This window comes from Triplophysa rosa, unplaced genomic scaffold (assembly GCF_024868665.1).
Source record: "Triplophysa rosa unplaced genomic scaffold, Trosa_1v2 scaffold361_ERROPOS137439+, whole genome shotgun sequence".
Lineage (NCBI taxonomy): Eukaryota > Metazoa > Chordata > Actinopteri > Cypriniformes > Nemacheilidae > Triplophysa > Triplophysa rosa.
Genome location: NW_026634367.1, coordinates 25,714 through 52,810, shown reverse-complemented (window position 1 = coordinate 52,810; position 27,097 = coordinate 25,714). Strand labels below are relative to the sequence as shown.

The 27,097-nt window shown below is 42.8% G+C and overlaps 1 protein-coding gene across 1 annotated transcript; it reads right to left on the bottom strand.

Annotated features, from left to right (window-relative positions):
- Positions 1–235: 235 nt before the first annotated feature.
- On the bottom strand, positions 236–27,097 carry bves (blood vessel epicardial substance). The gene is made up of 7 exons (XM_057328067.1): positions 26,990–27,097; positions 25,782–26,016; positions 25,158–25,282; positions 24,717–24,904; positions 10,813–10,921; positions 10,568–10,735; positions 236–421 (listed from the first exon to the last, which is right to left on the bottom strand). Exons 2-7 carry the CDS (start codon positions 25,999–26,001, stop codon positions 236–238), a joined length of 996 nt encoding a protein of 331 aa, XP_057184050.1. The 5' UTR covers positions 26,002–26,016; positions 26,990–27,097.

The window sequence follows — 27,097 nt, the reverse complement described above, 5'->3', positions numbered from 1 at the left end:
TGCTGTGATTTAATATAAATAATGTGAAATCACACCACCAATGTGTTGTGCAAGACCACAAATTTAGTATTTATTAGCAACTTTTGATGGAACAGACGGAGTGAAGATAATAAATCTTATCTAAGACTGATAGAAGGGGCATGTGTGTTCTGGTTTGGATCAGCAAAGGGGAATGATGTCAGGGTATATTGGGTCAGTTGTGGCTAGGGCTTAAATTATAGTGTAGCACTGACAGTTAGTGAGAGGTAGTTGAAAAAGAGGAAGTGTACTGAGACTTACGGACTGATGACCCTGCTGAGCTGCCTCTCAGGATCTGACTAAGCACATCATCGGTGTCGCTGGTGCTGGCCATACTGTTTCTCATCTGCATCATAGACAACTGAGAGCACAGGCTTGGCTGACGATCCATCTTCTTCACAGCCTAACATTCAACCATCATTACCAAAGTAACAGTCATTCCCTTATAAACATTAACATTAATAAAATATCAGCTATCCAGAGTCAACATATTATGAAGAAAACCCTGTATAGTCTATGTTGTTCATCTATTCCTGCTTCATGTCTATTCCTATGTGTAAACAACTTTATAGACTACGATTATTGTAGTTGAAAGCATTCATGTAAATATATACATGTAGTAGTTCCCTTTCTGTTGGTCTCTCGATGTTGTGTCGAACCAACAGAATGGGGTTTGTCTTGAGAACCTATCATCTTCTGAGTATTTAGAAAAGGCCAATGAAAATTGGCGAATGAAATTTGCATGCCGGGCTCCTCCCCGGATGTCCGGGTATTAGAGGGAAGCCGGCGTGCTCATTCATTCACCTTTTGTTCTTCAGAGCCTTAGCATCTGATGAGTGATCTTCAGATCTTCGTTGATCCCATTCTGCTGGAATCTACGACGTGGTGCAGCGGACGGTCCCTTCCTGCAGCGACTTTCCCCTGGGTGTCTCGGCAGTTCCGGAGTGTCTGAGCAATTCTTTTTCTAAAAGAGCAAATTTCTCCAGCGTGGCATGTCCCGCTGTTCTCTAGGGTGCTCATTGAGGAAGGGGACGGACACGATGTCTGTCTCAGGTGTTTGGGTCTCCGGCACGCTGAGGCAGCTTTCGTGGATACGTCCTGCCTGCACTGCCGGCGGATGGCGATCCAGACGTTGCGGTCATGGGTGGCTGTATTCTTTTTGGATAAAGCCACCTCCTCGTCTGCTACCCGATCCGTGACGGCAGTGACTACGGCCCTGCCGCCTGCTTCGGTTAGCACCGGGGGTGATATGGGGATCACTGTGAATGTTAACCCGCCAGCCGCAGGCTCACGGACCGTTCACGCCCCGTCTCGCTTGTCTGACCGTTCCTCAAAAGACGGTCCTACCCGGTCTTGTTCCTCCGCCACATACTTGGAAGTGCGTGACGAAGATGAGATGTCGATCACAGCATCGGTGGGCGATCTTTTGGCATCCGACCCCGACGATTCCTCGGAGCTCCCTCCCCCGGGGGGTCGAGCCCAGTAAGAAGCGGACGTTGAGATGTCAACCATGCTTTTCCGGGCCGCCACGAGCATTGGGCTGCAGTGCACAGCATCGCCTCTACCCCAGCGCTCGCGGCTGGATACGTGGTACCTGGGGTCTGAGCGCGGCTCCAAGCCTTCGGTCCCGTTCTTCCCGGAAGTGCATGAGGAGCTGAGTAAGACTTGGAACGCGCCCCTCACAGCCCGTTCCAATCAGAAAAGCTCAGTCGCCCTTACTTCCCTCGATGGTGGGGCGGCCAGGGGCTATATCGAGATTCCCCAGGTGGAGCGTGCTGTCGCGGTGCACCTGTGCCCGCAGACAGCGGCCACCTGGAGAGCTCGGCCTAGACTTCCAGACAAGGTGTGTAAGTTTTCGGCATCGCTGGTGTCGAAGCCTTACACGGCTGCGGGTCAGGCCGCCTCCTCCCTCCACGCCATGGCCATCCTGCAGGTCCACCAGGCCAAGGCGTTGAAGGAGCTCCACGAGGGTAAGACCGACCCAGCGGTGATGCAGGAACTCCGTACCCCCACCGATCTCGCTCTACGGGCGACTAAGGTGACGGCTCGGGCCCTGGGTCGGGCAATGTCCACCATGGTGGTCCAAGAGAGGCACCTCTGGCTCAACCTAGCGCAGATGCGGGACGCCGAGAAGGTTCGCTTTCTTGACGCCCCCATCTCGCAGGGAGGGCTGTTTGGTGACACCGTTGAGGATTTCTCTCAGCAGTTCTCGACGGTGAAGAAGCAGACGGAGGCCATTAAACACATCCTGCCCCGCTGTGACTCGGCCGCCGTCAGGCCTTCGAGATCCCGAGCGGCGTCTGCTTCCCAGCAGCCCCGGCCCTCTTCGACTCCGGTTCCGGCTCCAGTGCCCCCTTCTCAGGCTGCCTCCCGGAAAAGGACGTCAAAGAGGAAACCGCCTCCCCTTTAACAGCCGTCGCGGAAGCAGAAGCGGCCCTGACGGAGAGACCCCAGGGAGATCGAGATTACCATCGGGCCCGATTCCAGCCACTCCATCGCTGGGTCGGACAGGGACGGTTCCTGCCCCATCCTACCATCAGCTGGTCCCCCTTGGGGGGCCAGCGCCCACTTCCTCACAAAAAGAGTTTACTCTCTCTCTGGGTTTTCACAGCCGTTCCCACCCTCTGGTCGATGGTGGACGGCAACTCGACGTTGCGTCACGGCGAAGCGCAATGTCGAGTATAAACACCAGCCTTCAGCACTCTCAGACAGACAGTACGTTGAGCTGGACAGACGCCAGGCAGGAAAAACAGCACAGCCGATCTCCTCCCCGGGGGTCCTCCCCCGGCATGGAATCCGTACTGCTAGCCATCCTCTAGTCCCCCTGTCTCGGTTTCTGGGAGCTTGGTTTCAGCTTCCCAGACTGTCAGGCTGGCTGAGGAAGACGATCCGTCTCGGCTACGCGATTCAGTTCGCTACACGTCCGCCCAGGTTCCGGGGCGTCCTTTTTTCCTCAGTCAGAGGCAGGGATGCCCCCATACTTCGGGCGGAGGTCGCCTCCCTTCTGGTGAAGGGAGCGATCGAGCCCGTCCCACCAGCCGAGATGTCCAGCGGGTTTTACAGCCCGTACTTCATTGTCCCCAAGAAAGGCGGGGGGTTGCACCCTATCTTGGATCTGCGTGTTCTGAACAGGCACCTACACAAGCTGCCTTTCAGTATGGTCACGCAGAAGTGCATCCTGATGTCCGTCAGGCATCAGGACTGGTTCATGGCAATCGACCTGAAGGACGCGTACTTTCATGTCTCGATCCTCCCTCGACTCCGGCCAGCGTGGCACATCGGCAGCAGGCGTATTGTCATCACGCCCTTCTGCCAGCGCACCCTGACCCCTTGGTCGTCTAACACGACTCGCCCGACGCCTCCTCCTGTGGAGTCAGCAGGTGATCAGCTCCCTGCGAGCTATACACATCCCGGGCGACCTGAACCAGACAGCAGACTTGCTCTCTCATCAGTGGTCACCTCGCGGAGAGTGGCGACTCCACCCCCACACGGTTCAGCTCATATGGGAGCAGTTCGGCCAGGCGCAGGTGGACCGGTTTGCCTCCCCGGACTCCACCCATTGTCCGCTTTGGTACTCTTTATCCGACGGTCCCCTCGGTACGGATGTCCTTGCGCACAGCTGGCCGCGGGACAAGAGGAAGTACACCTTCCCCCCAGTGAGCCTCATTGCACAGACCCTGTGCAAGGTCAGGGAAGAGGAGCATCAAGTGCTACTAGTTGCGCCCTACTGGCCCAACCGGACTTGGTTCTCAGAGCTGGTGCTTCTGACAACAACTCCCCCCTGGCCGATTCCCCTGAGGAAGGACCTCCTTTCTAAAGGGAAAGGCACGTTTTGGCATCCCAGGCCAGACCTCTGGGACCTCCATGTCTGGCCCCTGGACGGGACGAGGAGCTCCTGAGCGACCTACCCCCGGCGGTGGTAGAGACCCTCACACAGGCTAGGGCCCCGGCCACTAGGAGACTGTATGCCTTCAAGTGGCGCATCTTCTCGTCCTGGTGCTCTTCTCACGGAGAAGACCCACAGAGATGCTCGATCAGGTACGTACTGTCCTTTCTCCAGGAGAGACTTGAGAAGAACCTCTCCCCTTCCACACTGAAAGTGTATGTTGCCGCTATAGCCTCACATCACAATCCAGTTGCTGGTAAGTCTCTAGGACAGCACGACCTGGTCACCAGGTTCCTGAGGGGCGCGAGACGGTTGAATCCGCCTCGCCCGCGCCCCGTACCCTCTTGGGACCTCGAAGTGGTCCTGGAGGGCCTCCAGAGCCCCCCCTTCGAGCCCCTAGGAGAGGCCGATCTTTCTCGCCTGTCGATAAAGACGGCCCTCCTGGTAGCGCTCGCCTCCTTCAAGAGGGTAGGGGACCTAAAAGCATTCTCTGTGTCCTCAGGTTGCCTAGAATTCGGGCCTGGAGACTCTCACGTTATCCTGAGACCCCGTCCCGGCTACGTGCCCAAGGTTCCCACCACTCCCTTCCGGGACCAGGTGGTGAACTTGCAGGCGCTCCCCACCGGGGAGGAAGACCCAACCCCATCCGTGTTGCGTCCAGTACGCGCACTGCGCCTCTACTTGGACCACATGCAGAGCTTCAGAAGCTCTGAGCAGCTCTTTGTCTGTTTTGGAGGTCAGCAGAAGGGGAGAGCTGTCTCCAAACAGAGGCTGGCGCACTGGATCGTGGATGACATATCCTTGGCATACCGGTCGCAAGATCGCCCCTGCCCCTTAGGAGTTAAGGCACATTCCACTCGGGGTGACGCCTCCTCGTGGGCACTGGCTCAGGGCGCCTCTTTGGCAGACATCTGCAGAGCTGCGGGTTGGGCTACGCCCAATACCTTGAACCGGTGTCAGCCCGCGTCCTGCAGGGCAACAGGTAGGACCGGCTACCGTTAGGGCGTATGCCTGTTGAAGCCCTTCCCCCTCCGGGGGGAGTAGTGGCGATCCCGCCTCACTTCTTTCCCCTCAGGTAAAGAACAGGCATTCCATCCATCACTAAGCACCCTTCCAGGGTACAGGCTGGGCAGAGCAGACCTGCCCCCTTAGGCCGGGGAACAGTTGAGTTATCTCCCAGATGGCTCTAACCTGACCTAGTGCTCCAGACATGGTAACCCCCCCTCCGTGGGTTGTTCCGTCTGATGTATCCTCATGAATGGTTCCCACCTTGGCAACCCATGACCTCCCCAGGTGGACTCCCACCTTGCGGTTAACTCCTGCAGTCTGCACATTCTTCCCATGAGTTCTCCCCTGATAGTGAGACCATGTGGTGTCTCCACTAATTCCTCCCTACGGTAGGTAGTGGCCTCTGCAGCGTTTTTCCCCCGGGGGGAATAATGCTTACCCAGTGGCCCGTACGGTGCCGGGCGGCTTCTTGCCATTTAGAGAACTAGGCCTCCGCCCGTGACGGCCGGTGACAGGGGCTTCCCAACTTTGTGTAAAGCTCTGGGTCCCCCTTCTTCTCCACTGGATGGTCATAATTTCGCATTAGCGTCTTCGTCTGACTCGCCCAGGCCAGTCAACGTCGCTCCGCAGAGATTGTGACGCGGCTCAGTGCTGTGGCGTCTTACATAGGAACCCCATTCTGTTGGTTCGACACAACGTCGAGAGACCGACAGAAAGGGAACGTCTTGGTTACGGATGTAACCTCGGTTCCCTGATGGAGGGAACGAGACGTTGTGTCCCTCATGCCACAACTCTGGCCGCCCACCCCAGCGGTCGGGGGAGGATGCTTAAGGCTCCTCAGACCAAAGGTGAATGAATGAGCACGCCGNTTGCAACATTACAAGGTTTCTGGTAGTAGACTGTTTATGTGAGATTTTTATTTTCAACTTAATATTTCTCACGTTAATTTATCAACCAGGACAATAATCATCTGATATTTAGTCATTTTGGAATAACTGTCATTGTGCAATAACTGAAAACTGTGTCATTTCCAAATTCCAGACAGCTTTATTATTGGATAGTGCATTTCAGTGAATTTTAAATATTTTGTGTAAATGTTGTGTTTATTTAACATAATTTAATAAGATATTCAATTATATGATGTATCTGCATTATATCAACTTTTATTACAATTGAATATTGGTCGAAAACTGCTCATTTGGTCAGGGCCATGCACAGACATTTTAGGGTGAACAATAAGGTTACATACAGCAGTGGTTCTGAAACTGGGGGACGTGAGATGGATCCAGGGGGCCACAGATTTTGTGGCATTATATAGAATATATAAATTTATCATACATTTTATGCCATCAAACATCAGAAGAATAAGACCACCAACCAAAAGAATTGATGTTCCAGCATTGTATAACTGATTTTTTTTAGTTTAAGATTATAAGTCTTCATTTGGGGGGCGCAAAGCGATGCACTTACCACAAAGGGGGCCTTACAACGAAAAAGTTTGAGAACCACTGCTTTAAGGGACCGTTTTAAAATATTTTTCTGAATTTGTTATTCATAGGTATGTGTTTAGGTTAAATGATCATTTTGTTTCAGTCTGTAAGCTATTATTGCTCCCAAATTTCAAATAAAAATATTGTTTCTGTGCATTTATTTTCAGAAAATAAAAAATGGAAAAACAGATGCTCTGTGTTTTTTAGACCTTACATACTCCAATGAAAATGAGTTAATATTTACTCTTAAGCAATACAAACAGTAATATTTGTTTATGTATTTAGAAAAAGTTCAAAAAGTTATTTTTATGTGATAACCTCAGATACATTTTTCATGTGTCTTGTGTATCTTTCACATTGCTTTTGAGTGACTTCAAGTTTAATTTCCAGTCTGCGGCTGTATAAGGAAATTTTTATAAAATGGTTATATTTTTTGCCATATTGTCAAAAATCCTGGATCATGATGAGTACTTTGACACCAAACCTTTGCATCCTACTCCCTGTTTTGCAGAAATTTTGCATTTTCAGTAGCATAAAGGCACATTCAACAAGTTAAGGGCTGTGGCCTCTGCTGCTTCTGTTGGTATTATTATTATTCTTAACCAATGGGAGTCTATGGCAGCCCTATGAACCATACGTAGGAAAATTATGAAATTTGGCACACTTGTAGTGGTTGTACTCAATAGTCATGTGACCAATGATGGGGCCCTAGCACCAGCTATAGCGCAAACAGCAGTTCAAAATTTGTTACTTTTAAAAACTGTTACTTTTGAATCCATTGATCTATAGAAATTCTACTCAGCACATGGCATCCACTCCTCACGCTCATCGCATTCCATGTGTTACATTAAGACTCCGCCCATTACAGTAGCGGCCATCTTGAAAAGTACAGTATTGTGTTTTTTCGTTTCTAGTCTTAGAAACTGTGATCAATTGTTATGAAAATTGGCTCAGACAATCTTTGGACTGAGCCGCCAGACGTGACCTGACAGACATGCTATTTTCGCTGTTGTTCAAGTCACGACGCCGCAAACTTTTCAAAGTTGACCCAAAAATAGACCTGAGGCTGTATCTTGGCCAATCTTTGATCTATCGGTACGGAACTTTGTACGCTTTATCGACACCTCCGACTGGGGTTCCGTGCCAAATTTGGGGACAGCGCCACCTATGGGTTATTTTTGCTCGTAACTTTGGATATGTTTGTCAGAAAAATGTGATCTCGGTGTCTACGTGTTCCTCGGGTCATGCTGGTATGATTACGATTCTGTCACGATTGGATGATCGGCCCATCCGCCATTATGAATTTTGTCATAAGTCGTAATATCTTTTAAATTGTATAATATATCTGCACCAAATTTGGTACGTGTCATTTAATTACAGTCCTGGAAGTACACGTGACGTTACAAGACAGCGCCACCTAGTGTTCATGAGATATGATGCTTTTTATATAATTGCTTATAACTCTTGAACGCTTTGTCTGAAATTTGTTTTCTGACCTTATTTCTCCTGGTCCGTGTCGATTCGATTGATGCCTCATTTGTCATTTTCTAAAATTCGGTTCCTAACTTATTGCTAACTTAAACATTTTTTTTTCGCTCCTCATTTGACAAAAGTGGTCTGTTTTTTTCCAAGCTCCGCTTGTAGGATCTTTGGACCGAGCTACACAGAAATAGCTGAATTTATTTTTTGGGGATGCAATTTTTCAAGAAATACCTCTTCAAAGTTAACTGTGCAAGTGACATTGTCTCTTTCTCGTATTGAACTACTCTGACCTTATGTAACGTGTTATATTCTTGTGTTCATTGTCACTTCTGATATCTGTTTCTCTTGTACATTCTATTTCTGTTGTTTTTGCTCTACGCTCTCGTTTCAGCGCCTTCGGGGATTGGCCCATGTCAATGTTTGAAGCTCTGAAAGCTCTCCTAGGGATCCTGGGTCAAGCACGTCAACGAAGTGGCACAGCCAGATAAACCGCAAACCTCTGGTCCAAGAGGTTGTGGGTTTAAATCTTGTGGTGTGCATTTCTATACAAAATGATATTCTTGCTTTCAGTAGCCATGTTTCCATCCATGGCTTTTTTTGCGAAAGAAGGTTTAGCGCTTCAAAATGTTTAGCGATATAGCTGATGGAAATGCCATTTGTCGATGAAATTCCTCAAATGTCGACACAATCTTTTTCCATTTATTTTTAGCACATCAAATACATATTGATACATCAAAATATTGAAAAAAATAGTTTGTAAACAGTTTTTGTCGAGAAAAGGGGTCTTTAAGGTAATAATTGTGGTGTCACATGACGGAATTCACCTATACACGCAGCATCCGCGTTCATGATGTTGCTCCCATTAAAGCACTGATTCTCTGTAAAAGGTGCCTCGCGGGTGTGGATGAGAAAGATATTGTCTTGGAAATTTGTAGCTCAACAAAAATTAGTGGCACTGAAATTCAAACGCTGAAAAAAGAAAGGTAAAATAAAATATGTGAATAAATAAAAGTATTGTCATAAAATCTGAGTCTGTTTCGATTTCATGATCAGAGGCAGTTAAGCCTATGACAAATGAAAAATCACAAACATGACACTTGTAAACAAAATGTTGTAAGTCCAATTTATTAATAAAGAATTTTATCTCAAACAATTTAAGAAAATTAATTGGTTGACTCCAAAAGCTCTAATAGAATTTTAGAAATGTTATGTGAGAATAAGCCTCAGTTAAGCTAATGCAGACCACTTAATAAAAGGTTATAAACATCAATAAAATGTTTTAGGGCAAAGTTACATTGTTTGAAGAAATCAAAACCGATTTGATGTTCTTGATCGATTTGATGTTGTTGAACTCTGAAAAAAGGAGGAATAACTCTTCTGCTAAAAAAACTGTAATAATAAAAAAACTCTTTTGATTCGAATGTGCGTTCTATGCTGCGTCAGACTGCAACTGGCTTGACTGCATGTTCAAAGCGTTTAAAGACTGCAATATGCAAAGACTGATCATTTCACTGTATCACTCTTTTTATGGAACTTTTTTTTTGCATAAAAGACAAATGAGTTGCTCTGTGTCCAAACTTGCGCTTTGTCAAATAAAGGCATTTAAGTCCTGTTAAAGAAGCTGCTCCACTTCAACATCGTCATCTTATTTCTTATTTAATAACATTATGTGAAAATGAAGTTTTGATTTTTGTAGTATTTAGTTTCATTAATATTTTAAATTAACTTTTATTTTTAGATTCGTAGTTTTTATGTTGATTTCAGTTAAAATTTGAGCAATTTTGGTATATGCTTTTGTCATTTGTTTCTTTTTTATGTTGCTATATAAGATTAATACATTTTTATTTTTATTTGAGTTCTATTTTATTTTTTGTTTATTTTTAGAATTTTAGTGCTTCAAACTTATTTCAGTTCATTTTTGAGGCAACATTTAATATTTTTTTAATAAACAGAATAAACAGAAACGTTTTCAAAATGAAAATTTAAGGAAACTAAAATAACCTTGCTTGTGAATTTGGATTTTCTCATTACTCGGTACATTTTTTAAACATTTGATAAATTAGCATACATGAGGCCTAAGAATTTGCGATATAAGCAAAATTATTTATGGAAACACCTGAAGGGCAGATTTTTTTTGCGCTATAACAAAACTTAAGCAACAATGCATTTTTTGTTTTTAAGGTATGACGTCATTATGCACACCATTTTATCGGTAAAAGGTCAAGTGGACGGAAAAGGCCTGGGGAGAGCAAATTTCGCAAACATTTTTTGGCGCACATTTGCTTTGTTGATAACAAAACAGCGCAAAAACTGGATGGAAACATGGCCATTGTCACTTCTGAGATCTGTTTTTCATGTACACTGTATTTCAGTTACTTTTGCTCTACTGCCTCATTTCAGCCCCTTTGGGGATTGGCCTATGTCAATTCTTGAAGCTGTCCTCGGCAGGCAGAGTGCACTACCTCAACTGAGTGGCAAGGTCGCGGGTTTGAATCCCAAGATGCACGTGTGTTGCTTGTATATATAATTTATATCTACATATTATTATTATTAGCATTATGTTTCTGTAGCTAGAGTACTACAAACCGAGAAACCTTGACAAGTTTTATGAAATTCACTCTTGTGGAGAAATGTTTACCTCTTACATACCAATTCTAACAGAGAAAAGGGTTTATTTACTAACCTTATCACTTAGGGTTGGGTCATTGAGGGAGTACAGCTTGTTGGTAATGTCTTTGCCAATGAGGTACCTAAACACTTCATTCAGAAAAGACTCTGACTCCAAGAAGTAAGTCAGACGCTCTCTGGTCCAGCACAACAGCTTGCAGTTTTCCTCAGCAGTAATGGTAACCTGTTGAGATTAAAAGGAATGCTTATTCATTCTTAAGAGAAATTATCTATCAGGAAAATACTTATTTTAAAGATTACCTGAAACTTTTCTCCCCTGTTCATTTGAGTTGACCTGAACTCTGGAGAGTCGATGAAGGAGTTGGTGTAAATATTATGCAAGAAATGACCACGGTAAGATACCTTCATCCTGTGGTACATGCAAAAAAGCATTCAGTATGTTTATACCGATGTACCATACATGTTTTAATATTTAATGTTAAAGACATTTAAAAACCTGACAACATCAGTAATTTTACAACAGAAATCTCTCTGGTTTTTGTAGTTTATCGTGGGAATTTTTATGATTTTCAGTGCCAGATTGGCTAGTTTGAGTATTTCTGTAACTGTTGATCTCCTGTGGTTTTGATGCACAAAAGTCTCAAGGGTTAACTAAGAATGGAGCCAGAAACAAACAAAAAATATATTCAGTGAAGAATTCAGGCTGGTGGTGGTGTTTCTTATTTAGTGCCTAAACTCTGGAACAGAGTTCTTAACTTCCGGTCTGAGTTTGTCTATCACTGGCTAGTGGCTAATTCGTAGAAACTAATTTATCAATGATATGACAGATCCTCTTTACATTGCTAAGACAAAACAACACGATAGTGTTATACGACCGGAAATTAGTTTGCCGAACCTGTCATCGCAAAAGCTCATCGGGGCCATCTTGTGCAACTAACCCATAACTATATATATATTAATAGATTTTTATTCATATTAATTTATATTAGGGCTGTCAACATTAACGTGTTAACGCATGCAATACATTTTTTCCGATAAACGCGTTAAAAATATTTAGCGCAATTAATGTAGCATCCGTTTGTTTTGTCATCCTTTGTCTAGCATTACATTATATAAACCCCGCTCTTATTCATGTAAAGACTTTTAAACCACTTAAGCACGATTTGAAACAGCTGAAACAGCAACGTGACAGTGGACCAGTCTAGTGTATACAGTCACGGGCTAAGGCTGCGTCAGTGCATCTCTGTCAGGATCTGTCAGACAGCGCACCACTATTAAAAAGGCCAAAAATGAAAATTCTGCAATCAATTAGTCACCCTCAAGTAGTTTAACATCTGTTTGACCTCCATTTTGTCCCAACAACGCAAATTAAAGTAGTTTTGGAAGCTTTCTGACTGCTCAGATTGCAACGCAACCAAACACACGAGCCACATGACAGTGCATCCAGTGTCAGCATCGCTCGATGCATGCGCGTTCTGACCACACAAGGCTCTACATCAGAATGCGCATGCGTCGAGCGATGCTGACAATGGATGCACTGTCATGTGGCTCTCGGGAACGCGCTGGAAACTAACACTCAAATTAGGAAGTTTTTGAATATAGTCGTTGGGTTTGTTTGTTTGCGCACAAAAAGTATCCACGTTGCATCAGATTAATTTATACTGAACCACCGGAGTGGACAATTTTACGATGTCTTTAGGCACTTTCAGCGCTTTGAAGATTGGTTGCGTTGCAATCTAAGGAGGAGTTAGAAAGCTTCCAAAACTACCTTAATTTACGTTTTTTTGGAAAAATGGAGGTCATACACAGTGGCGTAACTTTGTTTTGAAAAGTGGTGGGTACAAAGACGACACAAACAATACTTTAATAAATTGTTTCTGTAATAACTTGTTGGGAATATTCATAGGCCTCACAAAATGTAGGTGACTCCTCCTCTAGAAAACAGTATAAAAACTGCGCCGCTTTATCGACGGCTTCAGTGTTGTAACGTTAGTTCGAAAGACGCATGACAAATATTATTGACACTGCCGTGAAGCAGGTTTGAATCCGCTGAACTCACTATTCTAAATTTTCATGTCAGATCTGCTTCCATTTGTTTTTAAACTATATCATGTTTTCATCAATAGATCATTTAAAGCATGTTGTGCTTTATTATATGTAAGGTTGGCTTGTTGCCGTACATAATTAAACATATTAATTTGTGATGAAATTCGTTTTCCCCATGTTAAAAATTTGGTGTTTGACACAGATTACCTGTCGGTGGGTCAAGGATTGAGACGTTTGGGAACCCCCTGCTAATAAGGACAAACATTCAAGTATACAGAGGAAACAGATGGAAAAATAATATCTTTAAAAAAATCTTATTTTCACGTATTACTACGGGCATTGCCAGATAGGCTACAAATATAAAACAAACTTTCTTAAATTTGTTTTGAACTCATGAAACTACAAAGTTTCAAAATAGACTATAGCAACCGCATGTCGAGAACAATAAGGAGGAATATATAGCACCAAAGTGCAATTAAGTGCAAAATGTTTGGTACATGTATGACTTGAACAGCCATTTTCAAATATTTTCATCATTTTATTAAAAATAAATACCTTTACAATCTGATATGTGAAAAAGTTCAGCAAACAACAGTCCCGAACCCACGACGACATGAAGCAGGTAACACTTGCTTTTACATTCTACGCCACCGGAGCAGTTAATTTTTGTGTGCCTTTCTTACATTTTGTCTATTCTAATCTGAAACTGATGAGCGGAGTTAGTATAAATAGCCTCTGCTTACAAAGCGGGCTACTTGCACGGTAAATAGACACTCCGTATTTTTTATTTCTTCCAATAAGTGGTGGGGACAAAATTGACTTTGGCAAAAACATGTCCCACCCGTCCACCCGCAAATTACGCCTATGGTCATACAGATGTTAAACTACTTGAGGGTGAGTAGTGAATGGCAGAATTTTCATTTTTGGCCAGAGTTACCCTTTAAGTTCTCTTTTGTGTATGAATGAACAAAACCACACAAGATTAGGCCAGAAAGCCCGTTTTGTCTAGCATTTTCGTAAGCACAGACTTCAATGTGTTGAATAAAATCTTAAATGAATGCAGAGTTGTGAAAATGGGAGAGGTGTCAGATCTGCGTAGATAGACAGCTCTTAAGCCAAATTTATGGTTCTGCATCAGACCTACACTGGACTCTACTCAGAGCCGCGTATCCTACGCCATAGCCTGACGCGCAAAACATAACAACTGGTCAACTCAACACGGACCGCAAGCGCTGTGATTGGTCTGTTTGAAACCGTCCCTCAGGTAAAAAAAACTCTGCGATAGAGTCATGTTTACTCAAACGCATTTCCGAATTAATTATCTAATTAAATTATTTGTGCTTCTGTATTTAACATCTCAAATGTGCAACAAAAGTGACTGTTTACTTGCCGCTATCACTGCTAATGCTTCTCAAACGAGCTGCTTCTTCTTCGGATCTTGTCTTGGTTATACAAGCAACACGCGCGTGGAAACTGATGCCTAGTGGTCATTGCCTGTCGACGCGGACAACGACGTAGAAGTATAAATGAAAACCGACACGTTGGCTACGGCGTAGGTCCGACACAGAAGTAAAAATCGGGCTTTAAAGGGGCCGCATTTTTAAACCTGCTGCTGTGACTCCTGTCACGAATGTTAATCAAAGAACAAAAGAAAATAGGAATTCAATGTGTTTTGTAGATTTAATGAGAATTCTTCTGTATTTAATTTAGAATTTAGCATTAAAGACTGTAAAGTGTTTGAGAACTTCATTCAATTTCTGTATTTTCCTACCTGTTAGATATGATAGCTTTCAATTATACTGTTGAAAGGCTATAATTAATGTTAAAATGAATAATAAATATTTTTAATAGAGACATCAGTTGCAGTAATATCAGAATGTTGGCTTTCATTCATAAAATGATGCTGTTAAAAAAATCTGTTGTTTCTACATTAATTTGGAGATTAAATGTGAAATTATTAGAATGTAAAAATATATTAAAAAACATTAATATTATGTGTTAATATTATGTGATTAATCAGATTATTTTCGATTGACAGCATTAATTTATATCAATATTTTATTGTATAATAGTACATGCTAATTTTATTAATTAAACAATGGGTGATGTAACTCGCATTTAATTTTAGCCAATTATCGGTTCTTCAACTTGTAATCCAAAATAATACTGGCTATACACGGTGTTTGTAGAACAAGTAAGATCATTCTAATAAAGCAATGTTAACGGAATTTACATAGCCTTTAAGCTAATTTAATATAATAGTCTCCCTGTGAGCAAGCCAACACGGCCCTGTGGCGTGGAACCCAAATTCCAATGATAAATAAATGGAGAAAAAAACCTCGGGAGAAACCAGTCTCAGTTGGGGAAGGAGGGCAGAAACAGAGTAATTAGCGCAGCTGCTGTTCATAATTTCTTTTTGCATATTATGCTTTAAGTGAATGCTTGGCTGAAAAGATGTGTCTTTTGGGAGTGTGTCTGACCCTCGAATAATATCAGGAAGGCTATTCCAGAGTTACAACGTATGAGAAAGCTCTATCCCCTTTGGTGGATTTCCCTTGGTGCTATCAAAAGTCTGGAGTTTTGAGAGGGCGATGGGTTGTAGTGTGATAGAAGCTCTGTTATGTAGGTAGAAGCTAAACCGTTTAGGGCTTTATAAGTAATTTAAAGAAATTTAAAGTCAATACGATACTTAATGGGTAGCCAGTGAAAGGATGATACAATTGGGGTTATGTGATCGTATTTTCTGGACCTGGTTAGAACTCTGGCGTCTGCATTCTGAACTAACTGTAGTTTGTTTATTGATGATGCAGGACCAACAATGAGTAGTGCATTACAATAGTCAAGTCTTGAGGTCGTAAATGCATGAATTAGTTTTTCTGCGTCTGCAACACATAGAATATTTCGTACTTTGGCAACATTTCTAAGGTGGAAGATGGCTTTACAAATGACAGGTTGCTGTCTAATAAATATAACTTTCTTCTTTTTATATAATTCCTTTCCTTTTAGCCCATTTCTGTCATGAATTACGCTGGAAGAACCCAATAGCAGGCAGCCGTGGTGATGCTTTAACAGAAAACGTTTATTTAAAGACAAGAATAAAACAAAAACCCACAATGGGGAGACAAAACACTATAACCAAAGACTTTTTAAAAGATAAACAAAAACTTCCCACAAGGGGCAAAAACGAGAACTGAACAACATAAATCAAATCAATTAACAAAACGGGCAAGGTAGGACAAGACAAGGCACGGCACGGCACGAATACGAAAATACAGGACCACTGACCATAAACAAGAGACTACGTGCAGGAAACAATGAACCGACACAGGACTAGGAATACACAGGGTTTATAAAGGGGAAAACAAACGAGGGATGATAACACAGGGAGGGTGACGGGCAGGTGACAGGGATCAAACACTAAGGAGAAGCTAACGAGGTAATGAGAGGGCGGGGCTAGAAGACGCGACACCGGAGAGAACGCATATTATTGTCAAAAGGACAATAATATGTTTCTCTCCACATATAACCAAAGGCTTTGTCACGGCTCTGCCACAGGACCAAGAAAAACATGACTAAGTGAGGCAGAGCCATGACACATTTCAGTGTAAAATGGATTGGCATATATGGTTTAATAGGATATCAATCATGTTTTTTCACCCTATGAATATTTTCCTTACTTATCACCAACACTCAGCATATAGTTGTTTAATTTATGACAGTGCTTTACTGTAAGACACATATCTGCTTACTCACAATGGGAATGTGGCAATCATGTCAACATGTGATTTTTAAAATGTCTTACAATTACAGCTGTCTGATATTGTGAATTATATTTTGCTAAAAAATGTGAAATGAAGCAAGGCTCGACAATAAGGACTGCCCGATGGCCCGAGGTCAGCATGGGCCAGTTGACAGAACTGATTGGGCAAGTGCTGTATCGTTACAAAAGTTTGTAATGTATAAGTTTATAACACGTTTTATGCCTTGCCTATTTAAATATTTTAATATTGTCATGAAACAGGTGAGACGAGGACAGAGTACCCAGGTGCAGACAGTGGGTAAGGGGTTAACAAGACTTCCCTTTCTGTCGGTCTCTCGATGTTGTGTCAAACCGACAGATGGGGTTCGCCCTTGAGAACCTATCAACTTCTGGCTATTTTGAAAAGGCCAATGAAATTGGTGAATGAAATATGCATGCCGGGCTCCGCCCCCGGATATCTGGATATAAAAGGAAGATGGCGTGCTCATTCATTCACCTTTTTTCTTCTGAGCCTTCACATTTGATCGACTTCGAGACTTCAAACTCTCTGCTGGAATCTTACGACGTGGTGCAGCGGACTGTCCATTCCTGCGGCGACTTCCCCTGGGCGTCTCGGCCATGCCAGAAGTGTTCGAGTTTTTTCTCTAAAAGAGCTAATTTCTCCAGCGTGGCATGTCCCGCTGTTCTCGTGGGTGCAACACAGGCCCTGTCCCAAATGGCGCACTCCGGTCTTGTGGACCTCCTCTGAGTCCACACTTGGTGACGTCAGGAAGTGCAGACCTATAGGGCACTAGGCATGAGTCCACAAGGGTACATGGGAGTGCATTTTGAGACAGACTTGAGGTCATCACACCGGAAAGAGCAAGCGGTGCTTTCTAATCACTCTCGCGGTACTTTGTTGTCATACACTGATCAGTCTGCGCAGCACCTCGTGAAGTCGACCACACTTGTTGTCGCATTGTAGTTATTTGGGACTGGAGTTGCCGGTTTTTATTCTTCAGTATTTCATATGTTGATATACCACCCGAGCATTATACAATAGATACTTATGTTTGTAATGCATTAATTTGTCATGACGTAAATGCAACCGCTTATGTATATGTATTTATTTGTATACACTATTCTTCTGTATACACTTCTTAATATGCATATATGTTGTTATTTAATATTTCTCTATAATACAGAAGCTGTGTTGTTCAGCTTTACAGAGCCCAGAGACAACGAGATATAGATCTACAATAAAACATGGCTTATGACCTTAAGTAAGAAAATGCACTGCATTAAAAGTTTTTATTCTTGAATAGCTGGCTTAATAGAAAATAAATAAGCAATAATATGAACAAGTAACTAATTAATAAATTAATTCTAATTAATTTAGAATTTGATCAAAACATACATTTCAAAATGTATCCGTCATGTTTACATATATGTCTGACATCCACGACACTCCTCCCATCCGTTCTGTGATTGGGCGCTCGCAAGGATTCCTGGGTAGGGGACTTCAGTGGAGTCTGCGTCAATGCGGGCTTCACCGAAGACCGCATCGAGGGCACAAAGGAGGCGCTCGCGAGCAGACTTCAGAGCGCTAAACAGACAAATGGGACACCCTACGGACTCGTAGACTTTGCGAGAACGCGCAATTTAAGTACACGAGACCGCAAGTGCGCCATTTGGTAGAGGACCACACTCATCGAGGAGGGGGACAGACACGATGTCTGCTTCCAGTATGCTGGGGCAGACGTTGTGAAGTGAAAGTGAAGTGAAAAGTGAAGTGAAGTGAAAGTGACCTATTAGTCAGATATGGTGACCCATACCCAAAATGTGACCTCTGCATTTAACCCATCCAGAGAGTAGTGAACACACGCACAGCAAATGGTGAACACACGTACACCCGGAGCAGTGGGCAGCTATCACTGCAGTGCCTGGGGAGCAAGTAGGGGTAAGGTGCCTTGCTCAAGGTCACCTCAGTCGTTACCCGCCGGACGTGGGAATTGAACCGGCAACCTTCTGGTAATGAGTCCGACTCTCCGTGAGTTCCCACGGGACTCAGCCACCACCTCGTCTGCTTCCCGTTCCGTGACAGCAGTGGCTACAGCCCTGCAGTCCGCTACGGCGAGCAGCAAGGGTGATATGAGGATTACTGTGAGCGTTAATCCGTCAGACACTGGCTCGCGGACCGTTCGCACCTCGACTCGCTCGTCTGACCGTTCTCCAGGAGACGGTCCCACCGTCTTGTTCCTCAACCACGTATACGGAAACGATGCATGATGACGATGAGATGTCCCTTGCAGTATCGGAGGGTGATTTACTGGCATCTGACGCCGACGATTCCTCGGAGCTCCCTCCCTCGGGGGGTCGAGCCCAGGAAGAAGCGGACGTTGAAATGTCAGCCATGCTTTCCCGGGCGACTGTGAGCGTTGGGTTGCAGTGCCTGCACTGCCTCTCCCAGCGCTCGCGGCTGGATACATGGTGCATCGGGTAAGAGCACGGCTCCAAGCCGCGCCCACCCCCCAGTGCCGTGTTTAGAGGAAGTGCATAAGGAATTTAGTAAGACCTGGAACGGCACCTTTTTGGCGCGTCCATGTCAAACAAGTTCTGTCCCCCATGTGGAGTGTGCCGTCGCGGTGAACTTGTGCCCGCAGACGGCGGCCACCTGGGGGTCTCGACCTAGACTCCCGTCCAAAGCATGTAGGGTTTCGGCATCTCTGGTGTCGAGAGCTTACATTGCTGCGGGCCAATCTGCCTCCTCTCTCCATGCTATGGCCATCCTGCAGATCCATCAGGGCAAGGCATTGAGAGAGCTCCACGAGGGTAAGACCGACTCAGCGCTTATGCAGGAACTCCGCGCCGCCACCGACCTCGCCCTATGGGCGACCAAGGTGACTGCGCGGGCCCTGGGTCGGGCGATGTCCACACTTGTGGTCCATGAGAGACACCTCTGGCCGAACCTTGCACAGATGAGTGACGCCGAGAAGGTCTGCTTTCTCGACGCACTCATCTCGCAAAGGGGGGCTGTTCAATGATACTGTCGAGCAGCAGTTCTCGACAGTAAAGAAATAGACAGAGGCATATCCTCCACCGCCGTGACTCGGCTGCCCCCTTCCGTCGAGTCCCATGCACAGTCTGCTTCCCAGCAGCCCTGGTCCTATTCGACGCCCTCCGGCTCCGGCGTCCCCCACTCAGGCAGCCCCCCAGAAGAAGACGTCAAAGAGGAGACCATCACCCCGTCAGCAGCCGCGGCGAAAGCAGAAGAGGCCCTCATGGGAAGACCCCAGGGAGATTGATAATACCATCGGGCCCGATCCCAGCCATTCCATCGCTGGGTGGTCAATCCGGGACGGTTCCTGCCCTGTCCCTGCCACTTTCTCAAAAAGAGTTTCCTCTCTCTCTGGGTGTTTATCACAACCGCTCTCACAAGCACATGCTTGTGCCGGACAGCACAACTGCCGTAGCGTATATCAAGCACAGTGTGGCATTCGCACACGGCAGTTAACACGACTCGCCCGACGCCTCCTCCTGTGGAGTCAGCAGGTGATCCGCTCCCTGCGAGTCACACATATCCCAGGCAACCTGAACCAGACAGCCGACATGCTCTCTCGTCAGTTGACGCCTTGCGGAGAGTGGCAACTCCACCCCGCGCAGTCCAGCCCATTTGGGTGCAGTTCGGGCAGGCTCAGGTAAACCTGTTCGCCCCCCTGGACACCACCCATTACCCGATATGATGCTCCCTGTCCGAGGTCCCCCTCGGCATGGATGCTCTAGTGCACAGCTGGCCGCAGGACAAGCGGAAGTACGCCTCCCCCCCAGTGAGCCTCATTGCACAGACCCTGTACAAGGTCAGGGAAGAGGAACATCAATTGTTACTAGTTGCGCCGTATTGGCCCAACCGGACTTGGTTCTCGGAGCTAATGCTCTTGACGACAACTCCCCCCTGGCGGATCCCCCTGACGAAGGACCTGCTTTCCCAGGGGAAGGGCACGTTATGGCATCCCAGGCAGACCTCTGGAACTTCCATGTCTGGAGGAGACAAGGAGATCCTAAGTGGCCTACCCCCTGCGGTGGTTGAGACCATCACTCAGGCTAGGGCCCCGGCCACTAGGCGGCTATATGCCTATAAGTGGCGCCTCTTCTCGTCCTGGTGCTCTTCTCGAAGAGGAAACCCACAGAGTTGCTCGATCGGGAACGTGCTGTCCTTTCCTCAAGAGAGACTGGAGAGTAACCTCTCCCCTTCCACACTGGAAGTGTATGTAGCCGCCATTGCCGCTCATCATGACCCAGTTGCTGGAAAGCCTCCAGCCTTGATAGGTTCTCAAGAGCGAACCCCATCTGTCGGTTCGACACAATGTCTCGTTCCCTCCATCAGGGAACTGAGGTTACATCCATAACCAAGACGTTTAATAAATAATTATCAAAACAAAAACCCATGAGGGGGTAAAACAAGAAAAAAGATATAAACATGACAGATAAACAGGAACACAGACTAACTACACTAGACTAGACAAAGATAAACATTGACATTAAATACAAATAACTGGACTAGACTACACTGACTAAAGACACGAACTCACCACATGAAACGAATGACACACACAACGAACCATCACAGGACAGAAAACACAAGGGCATTATAAGGGATCAAAATCAAGAGGGGACAGGTGTGGGGCATGAACTAATAACGAGCACTAAGGAGAAATCAAGAGGGCAGGAACAATGATGAGACCGCAGAGAGCATATGGAAGGCCAGCAGGGCCAGAATGCCTCTCTCCACATAAAACATCGGGTTCTGTCATGATCCCGCCACTAGGCCAAGAGAAACATGACATGATGCGGCAGAATCATGACAAATATATTACAATAATGCTCAAATGCCCATATTATCCATGTAAAAGTAATCCATTATATCTTAAAGGAACGTAAATAGTTTGGAAACAAAACGCATGTGTCACAGTATATTAGATCCGTGCATCTCTTAAAGGGGCAGCAGCATAATAAACATCTTTGTTTTAAATGTTCATCAAACAACAAAAGACGAAGACAAAAAAACATACTGCCCCTGACTCATTACATTGTAACTTTAGTAAGATTCAATCTTTATTTAATTCAAACAGTAAAGACTGTAAAGTGTTGTTTTACATTTGATTCATACAGTAAAGACTATAAAGTGTTATTTTACATTTGATTATTTAATTTCTGTATGTGATAACTACTATTAGACCAACCTCAACACCTGAAAGCACTGTTTATTTCATTTGTTTGTTTGCTTTATTAAAAGGAACCTTGGGTATTGATAGAGAGATTTGTGGCTTAATATATTAACAATGGCATTGACTTTATAAATGTGAAATTAAAAAACAGTGTAACTGTCACAGTATTCATGAACTTTGAAAAAATGTTTACTCGAAGGCCGCCATTTTTTGCGTCAAAATCTGTGATAAGCCAGCCTGCCTGCCATAAAAGAAGAATGTGTTCAGTCTGTTCAAGTTAAACATGCATTAAATCATAGCTTTAAACTACCGTCTTTTAGACTATTTAAGACATCATCATCCACCATTATCGTATACTTTATACATTATGAGAATATACTAATACACACAATAATAAGATGCTTGCGGTTTGGTTATTTATTCTGTATTAGAGCACACGTGAATATTAGCCCCCATCAGCTAATGACAGAGAGAGAGAAGACAATAGGCTACTGATGTAAATCAACATCAAAAAGTCAAAATCTGGATAAAATGCATTTTATAATGGCTAAAACATTGTGTATTAAATTCGCAATGATTTGGGTTAATTCATATTTATGTTTGTATTGTATCTGACCAACAATATTAAAATGTGTGAAAATACAACAAATAGTCTCTTTATTATTTTAGCATTATTTTTATTTAAACAATTATCATACAGCACCTTATATTTACTGAAGAACTGATTAATGTGTATGTGTTCAGTTTGGCTGCCTGTGCCTGCAACCATTTTACGTCATCGACAAAGAAAATGGCAGCCTCCTTAGGTTAAAATGAGTATTAGATTTAGTTTTTTTAAAGAAATAAAAATATTTGATGTATTTCTAAGGACAACTGCTGGTAGTGTAAGGCTATTACAATGTATTAAGCCATACATCTCTCTCTATACCCTGGGTTCCTTTTAAATTTGTAGTATTGCACTTACTTTTTTTAACCATATATTGCACATGGTATACATGGAACTTATATATATTAGTCATTGGTTCAAAAGTATTTGATATACTTAAAAATGTCCTAAAATATTGTCTTCTTAAATATTTTCATCAATTTAATGTTTAACAAGTGTGTAATGTGAGTTCACCAGTCTAGAAAGCAAGCACTGAAATCCTGAGGATTCTTTAGTGTTTATTAAAATTAATTTCAATAATATTTATTTGATTTTTGTTATGCTTGCATTTGCTGTGCCACGTGCTTTAAGTTTAACTTAAGTCAAATTTTATTACAATTTAAAGTATTACAATTTGCCCCACCGCTTTGAGAGTAGTGGTGCCACCCTGCCTGACATGCATATTTAACATAGCTATGAATATACAGTAACAGTCCAACTGAGATCCTACAGACAACCATTATTGCAGGTACTATCACTAATGTACATCTCACATAAAATTTGAAAGCCTTACTCATAAGCGCCATTAGCATAACAGTCTGCTTGAAAACCTTCAGGCAATTAATTGTACACAGAGTGTTGCTACATCTTTTGAGAGATTTGCAGTCACACCACGAATGCTGTATTTTCACAGTAAAAAACGTTGGGTTATTTTTTTAACCCAACTGCTGGGTTGAGCTGAGTGGGTAATTTTTTCGGGTTATTTTTTCAGCGTTGGGTAGTTTTTTGTAACCCAGTTCGATGGGTTACAGGTTGGGTCATTTTATTGGGTTATTTTCCTCAGCGTTTTTGTGTAACCCAGTTCGCTGGGTTATAGGCTGGGTCATTTTCACTGACAGTTGACGCACACCTGACGCGGGAGATTTAAATTGTCTCAGGAAGGAGCAGCTTTCAACAATGACAAATTGTTGGATTTATCAGGAGAAAAACGAGGTTTGTATCAATATTTTTACCTATAATCTATGGTTGTGCATGAAAATGCAAAATTGGATAATTTGAATTGCATTTTGTATTATGCGAGCTTCGTCAGCTTTTGGTTTGCTCGTCTGTAAGAGTCTAAACGGTTATATGACTCGAATTTCGAACATAGGAAATGTTTCCATGTTCGAAATTCAACGATTTCGTCTGAAATGTGACCTACATCTGAGTTATTTTTACTGTTTATTTATTATAACATTATTTGTAAGTCAGAAACTTGATGCAAGCGTGACACGTTATAAAAAGCTGCCCGAAGTCGTTGAAACCAATCGTGCTATCATATGCAGTTAGATTTATCTTTAAAAGTGTTTAAATTGTGTTGTATGTCTTTCTTTTTGTTTAACAGGCCTGATCCAAAATTGCCGGTGGTTATTACGGTGTATGCATCACAGGGAGATCTGAGTTTGCAACCCGTCACGTGAAGTGGTCATTGTTCAATACTTGAAGTTAAATGGGGTCGTATAACACATCTCCATGGATGGATTCAGCTGTTGTTTCTTGTGTTACATTTTTGTGTAACATTACTATTTAAATAAATATTTTTCAAGGATTTGTTGTCAGAAACTTTATTGAATTCATGTTGTCTTATTAGTTACAGTTAGTTAAGATTTGTCATTAAAATACACTTTTTAAAATACTTATTGTACTTGAAATAAATTATCTGAATTTGAATACAATTGGTTTTTGTTTATAAAGACAATGACATGAATAAAAAACTGTTGGGTAATTTTAACTCAACTGACTGAGTAGAAAACATTACCCAATTTATTGGGTTAAAATAACCCACAGTTGGGAAGGTGCTATACCAACTCATAGTTGGGTTACTTTTAACCCAACTGCCTTTTAACCCATTTCATTGGGTTAAAATAACCCACAGTTGGGAAGGTGCTATCCATAGTTGGGTTACTTGTTGGGTTATTTTTAACCCAACATTATTTAGTGTGTTTTAATCATAGTGTATGTGGTTAAACATACTACAATGTGTTAGTAAGAAGCACTATATAAATAAACTTGACTTGACAAAATTGAAGTTATTCCAAACTGGTCATTACTTTGTATACTAACTCTCCAAAAAATTGCAATTAAGTGTGTGATGCCATTATCTAAACATGGACCAGAAACTCACAGGAATATTTTCAATCCACAAAAAAGTAAGGCTATTTTGAAATCAAAAAAGCCGTAGGCAATATAAGAAAAGTGTTCCTATAATAAAGTGCTTTTACAAATAAAGTTTTTGGTGATATGATATTTTATTTACACATTTAGACTATTAGCGAAGTAAAGCACATACTTTCCTTTGAGAAGAATGCTGAGACGTTCATCAACAGAAGTCTTATCTTCCGCCGCATACACTTGGCCCTTCTTTAGGGTTTGGATGGTGCAGAACTGGCCAGTCAGTCTCTGAAATAGGGCCTCACGTACATGCAGGGGCTCAAACATGCGCTTGTATACTGATTTGAGCTCTCTATCAATCTTAATCTGGAATTGAACAGATCCAAACATAAATGAACTCTGCATGAAGTCAACTCAAAACTCATTCACAGGCAGCATGGTCCTCTTCGCTACCTCTGTACATAAATTATTCCTATATAAAGACTAAAACAATTTCTGTTTCTTATTGAAGAATTGTGTATTTTAAACCTCTGATGACATAGATGCAACTTTTTTATTTCTTAATGGATGCAGAACAATGTTAAACAAATTAGTACATTTTGCTGGCAACTGGACTTACTGGTCTGCATTTATAAAGCAGGAAGAAGAAATGCATGAAGTTCACCAGTAGGAAAACCACATTCCACACCATTACATCAAGTGTGCATCTATATAATGTGGCCCACGCTATGAACAAAGAGCATCCTGCAACACAGTAAAGACAGATATCTCAGATCCAACAAAGCTGAGAGACATTATTGTCAAAGTCATGTTGTCTTAAAATATTCAGTTAAAATCTATTATTTTTTTCATTACATGCATAAATCACAAATTGGATCTAGTGCAAAGGCAACAATCTTTTAAGCCAAAAGTAACTTTGTTTGTGCAAATGGTAATTGCAAAATGCTAACAGATGCTAATGTATTTTGTAAAGGTGATATAAAATCAAATACACAAAATTACAATGCACCTTTAAAAAAGAAATGACTCATCTGTTAATAATAAGAATCTTAGCACATCTATCGCATGTAAACTGAATTATACCATACTAACTTTTATGCTTTTATACATTTTTAATTCTTTCTAAAATTCTAATGTGTTTAATGACTTTCCACAAAGCAATGTTTTTTTATTTACTGTGACTCCAAACATTAACAGTTCAGCTGAAATACTTTCCTGTTGCTCCATAGAGGGCGCTGTTTACCTGTCATTAGTAGCAGTCTGAGGAAGATCATATGGAGCCCTATTGTGGTGGGGATAAGGAAGCCCAGACCCAGGCTCAGGTTGGCCAAGTGAAAGAGAAGATGATGGGCTTGTTCCCAGTCCTGACATGTTGTTGTGTTTGACTCTAACCCTGAATCAGCAGGGACTGATGAAACACTGGAGTGCAGTGGAGATAGTGTGTAGGAAAGTGAATCAGCCATTTCAAGATCTTCAAACTGATGGGGAAATTTTTTTAAAGTAAAAATCTTAAATAAAACAGACAAGATTTTAGTTTATTTCAAGCCACTTTTAGTTTAGAAAAAAAATATTTGAACGTTCTTTACACAGATCTATGGTGACTTGTTGGCCACAAGACCAAATCAGACTCGATATGTTTGAATGAAATTCCATTTTATTTATTGCTGTATAGCTCACAGAGGGGCCGCAGCCATTCTTATGGTACCTATAGAGCTTTAAGGCAACACACTTCAAAGTGTTAAGTTCTCTGTTTTAAGTAGCAAAAACAATGGAAACATTATTTTACCTAATGGAGTACCAGTAGGTCAAAGAATGTTAGTTTTTTTGGGTGTGTACCATACAGGGATAAAGCAATATTTCACGTATTGTATGTCTCCTAGACATGGGATGAAAGCTTGTTTTATTATTAACTGACTGAGGCTTCACAACCAAAAAACAAAAGGGATTTAATGCATGATGCCATAGTAGAACATTTTACAATAAACTCTATATAGAAAACCATATATTTACTGTTGCCTACTTTAAAGAAATAGGCTACTGATCTAAAGAACCGATAATATAAAATCAAGGAAGTAGGCTTAATAATTTTGTTAATTGGTGGTTAACTTACAATGAATTCATTCTGTTTTATGTTTAGACTGCAGACATAAAGACTTTTCAGATCTGACAATGCTCGCAATTCCTCTAACTATATATTTCACATCCCTGTTAAACTAAAGACTACCTACTTACCCGTAAGGTACTTAAAGACTCTCTAGATAAAGAAACATACAAACAATTTCCTGTGAGATCTGTTCAGCAATGCTCACACTAACCTTGTCGCATGTTTATCTATTATTGCGCATTTAGGCTGTGCTAAATAACGTCGCACAGTAACTACTTTAAACAGAATATTTCGTAAACTACTTTACCCAGAATATAATAACATGATTTAAAACATTGTCCTCTTACCAGTGCAGTCGATGAAATCTGTTCTATTACTGCGTGTGCGGTCAGGAGGAATGTTAAGAGAGAAGATTGCAGTCTAGTAAAACTGATATGAGAGCTGCCGCGTGTGAG

Excerpts from the sequence above, each read along its gene's own strand:
- bves (XM_057328067.1), bottom strand. The coding sequence starts at position 26,001 with ATGGCTGATTCACTTTCCTACACACTATCTCCACTGCACTCCAGTGTT. Across the intron at positions 10,922-24,716 it reads AGCATTCTTCTCAAAGGAAA|GATGAAGGTATCTTACCGTG; the intron begins GTATGTGCTTTA and ends CATGTACCACAG. Across the intron at positions 10,736-10,812 it reads ACAGGGGAGAAAAGTTTCAG|GTTACCATTACTGCTGAGGA; the intron begins GTAATCTTTAAA and ends TAATCTCAACAG.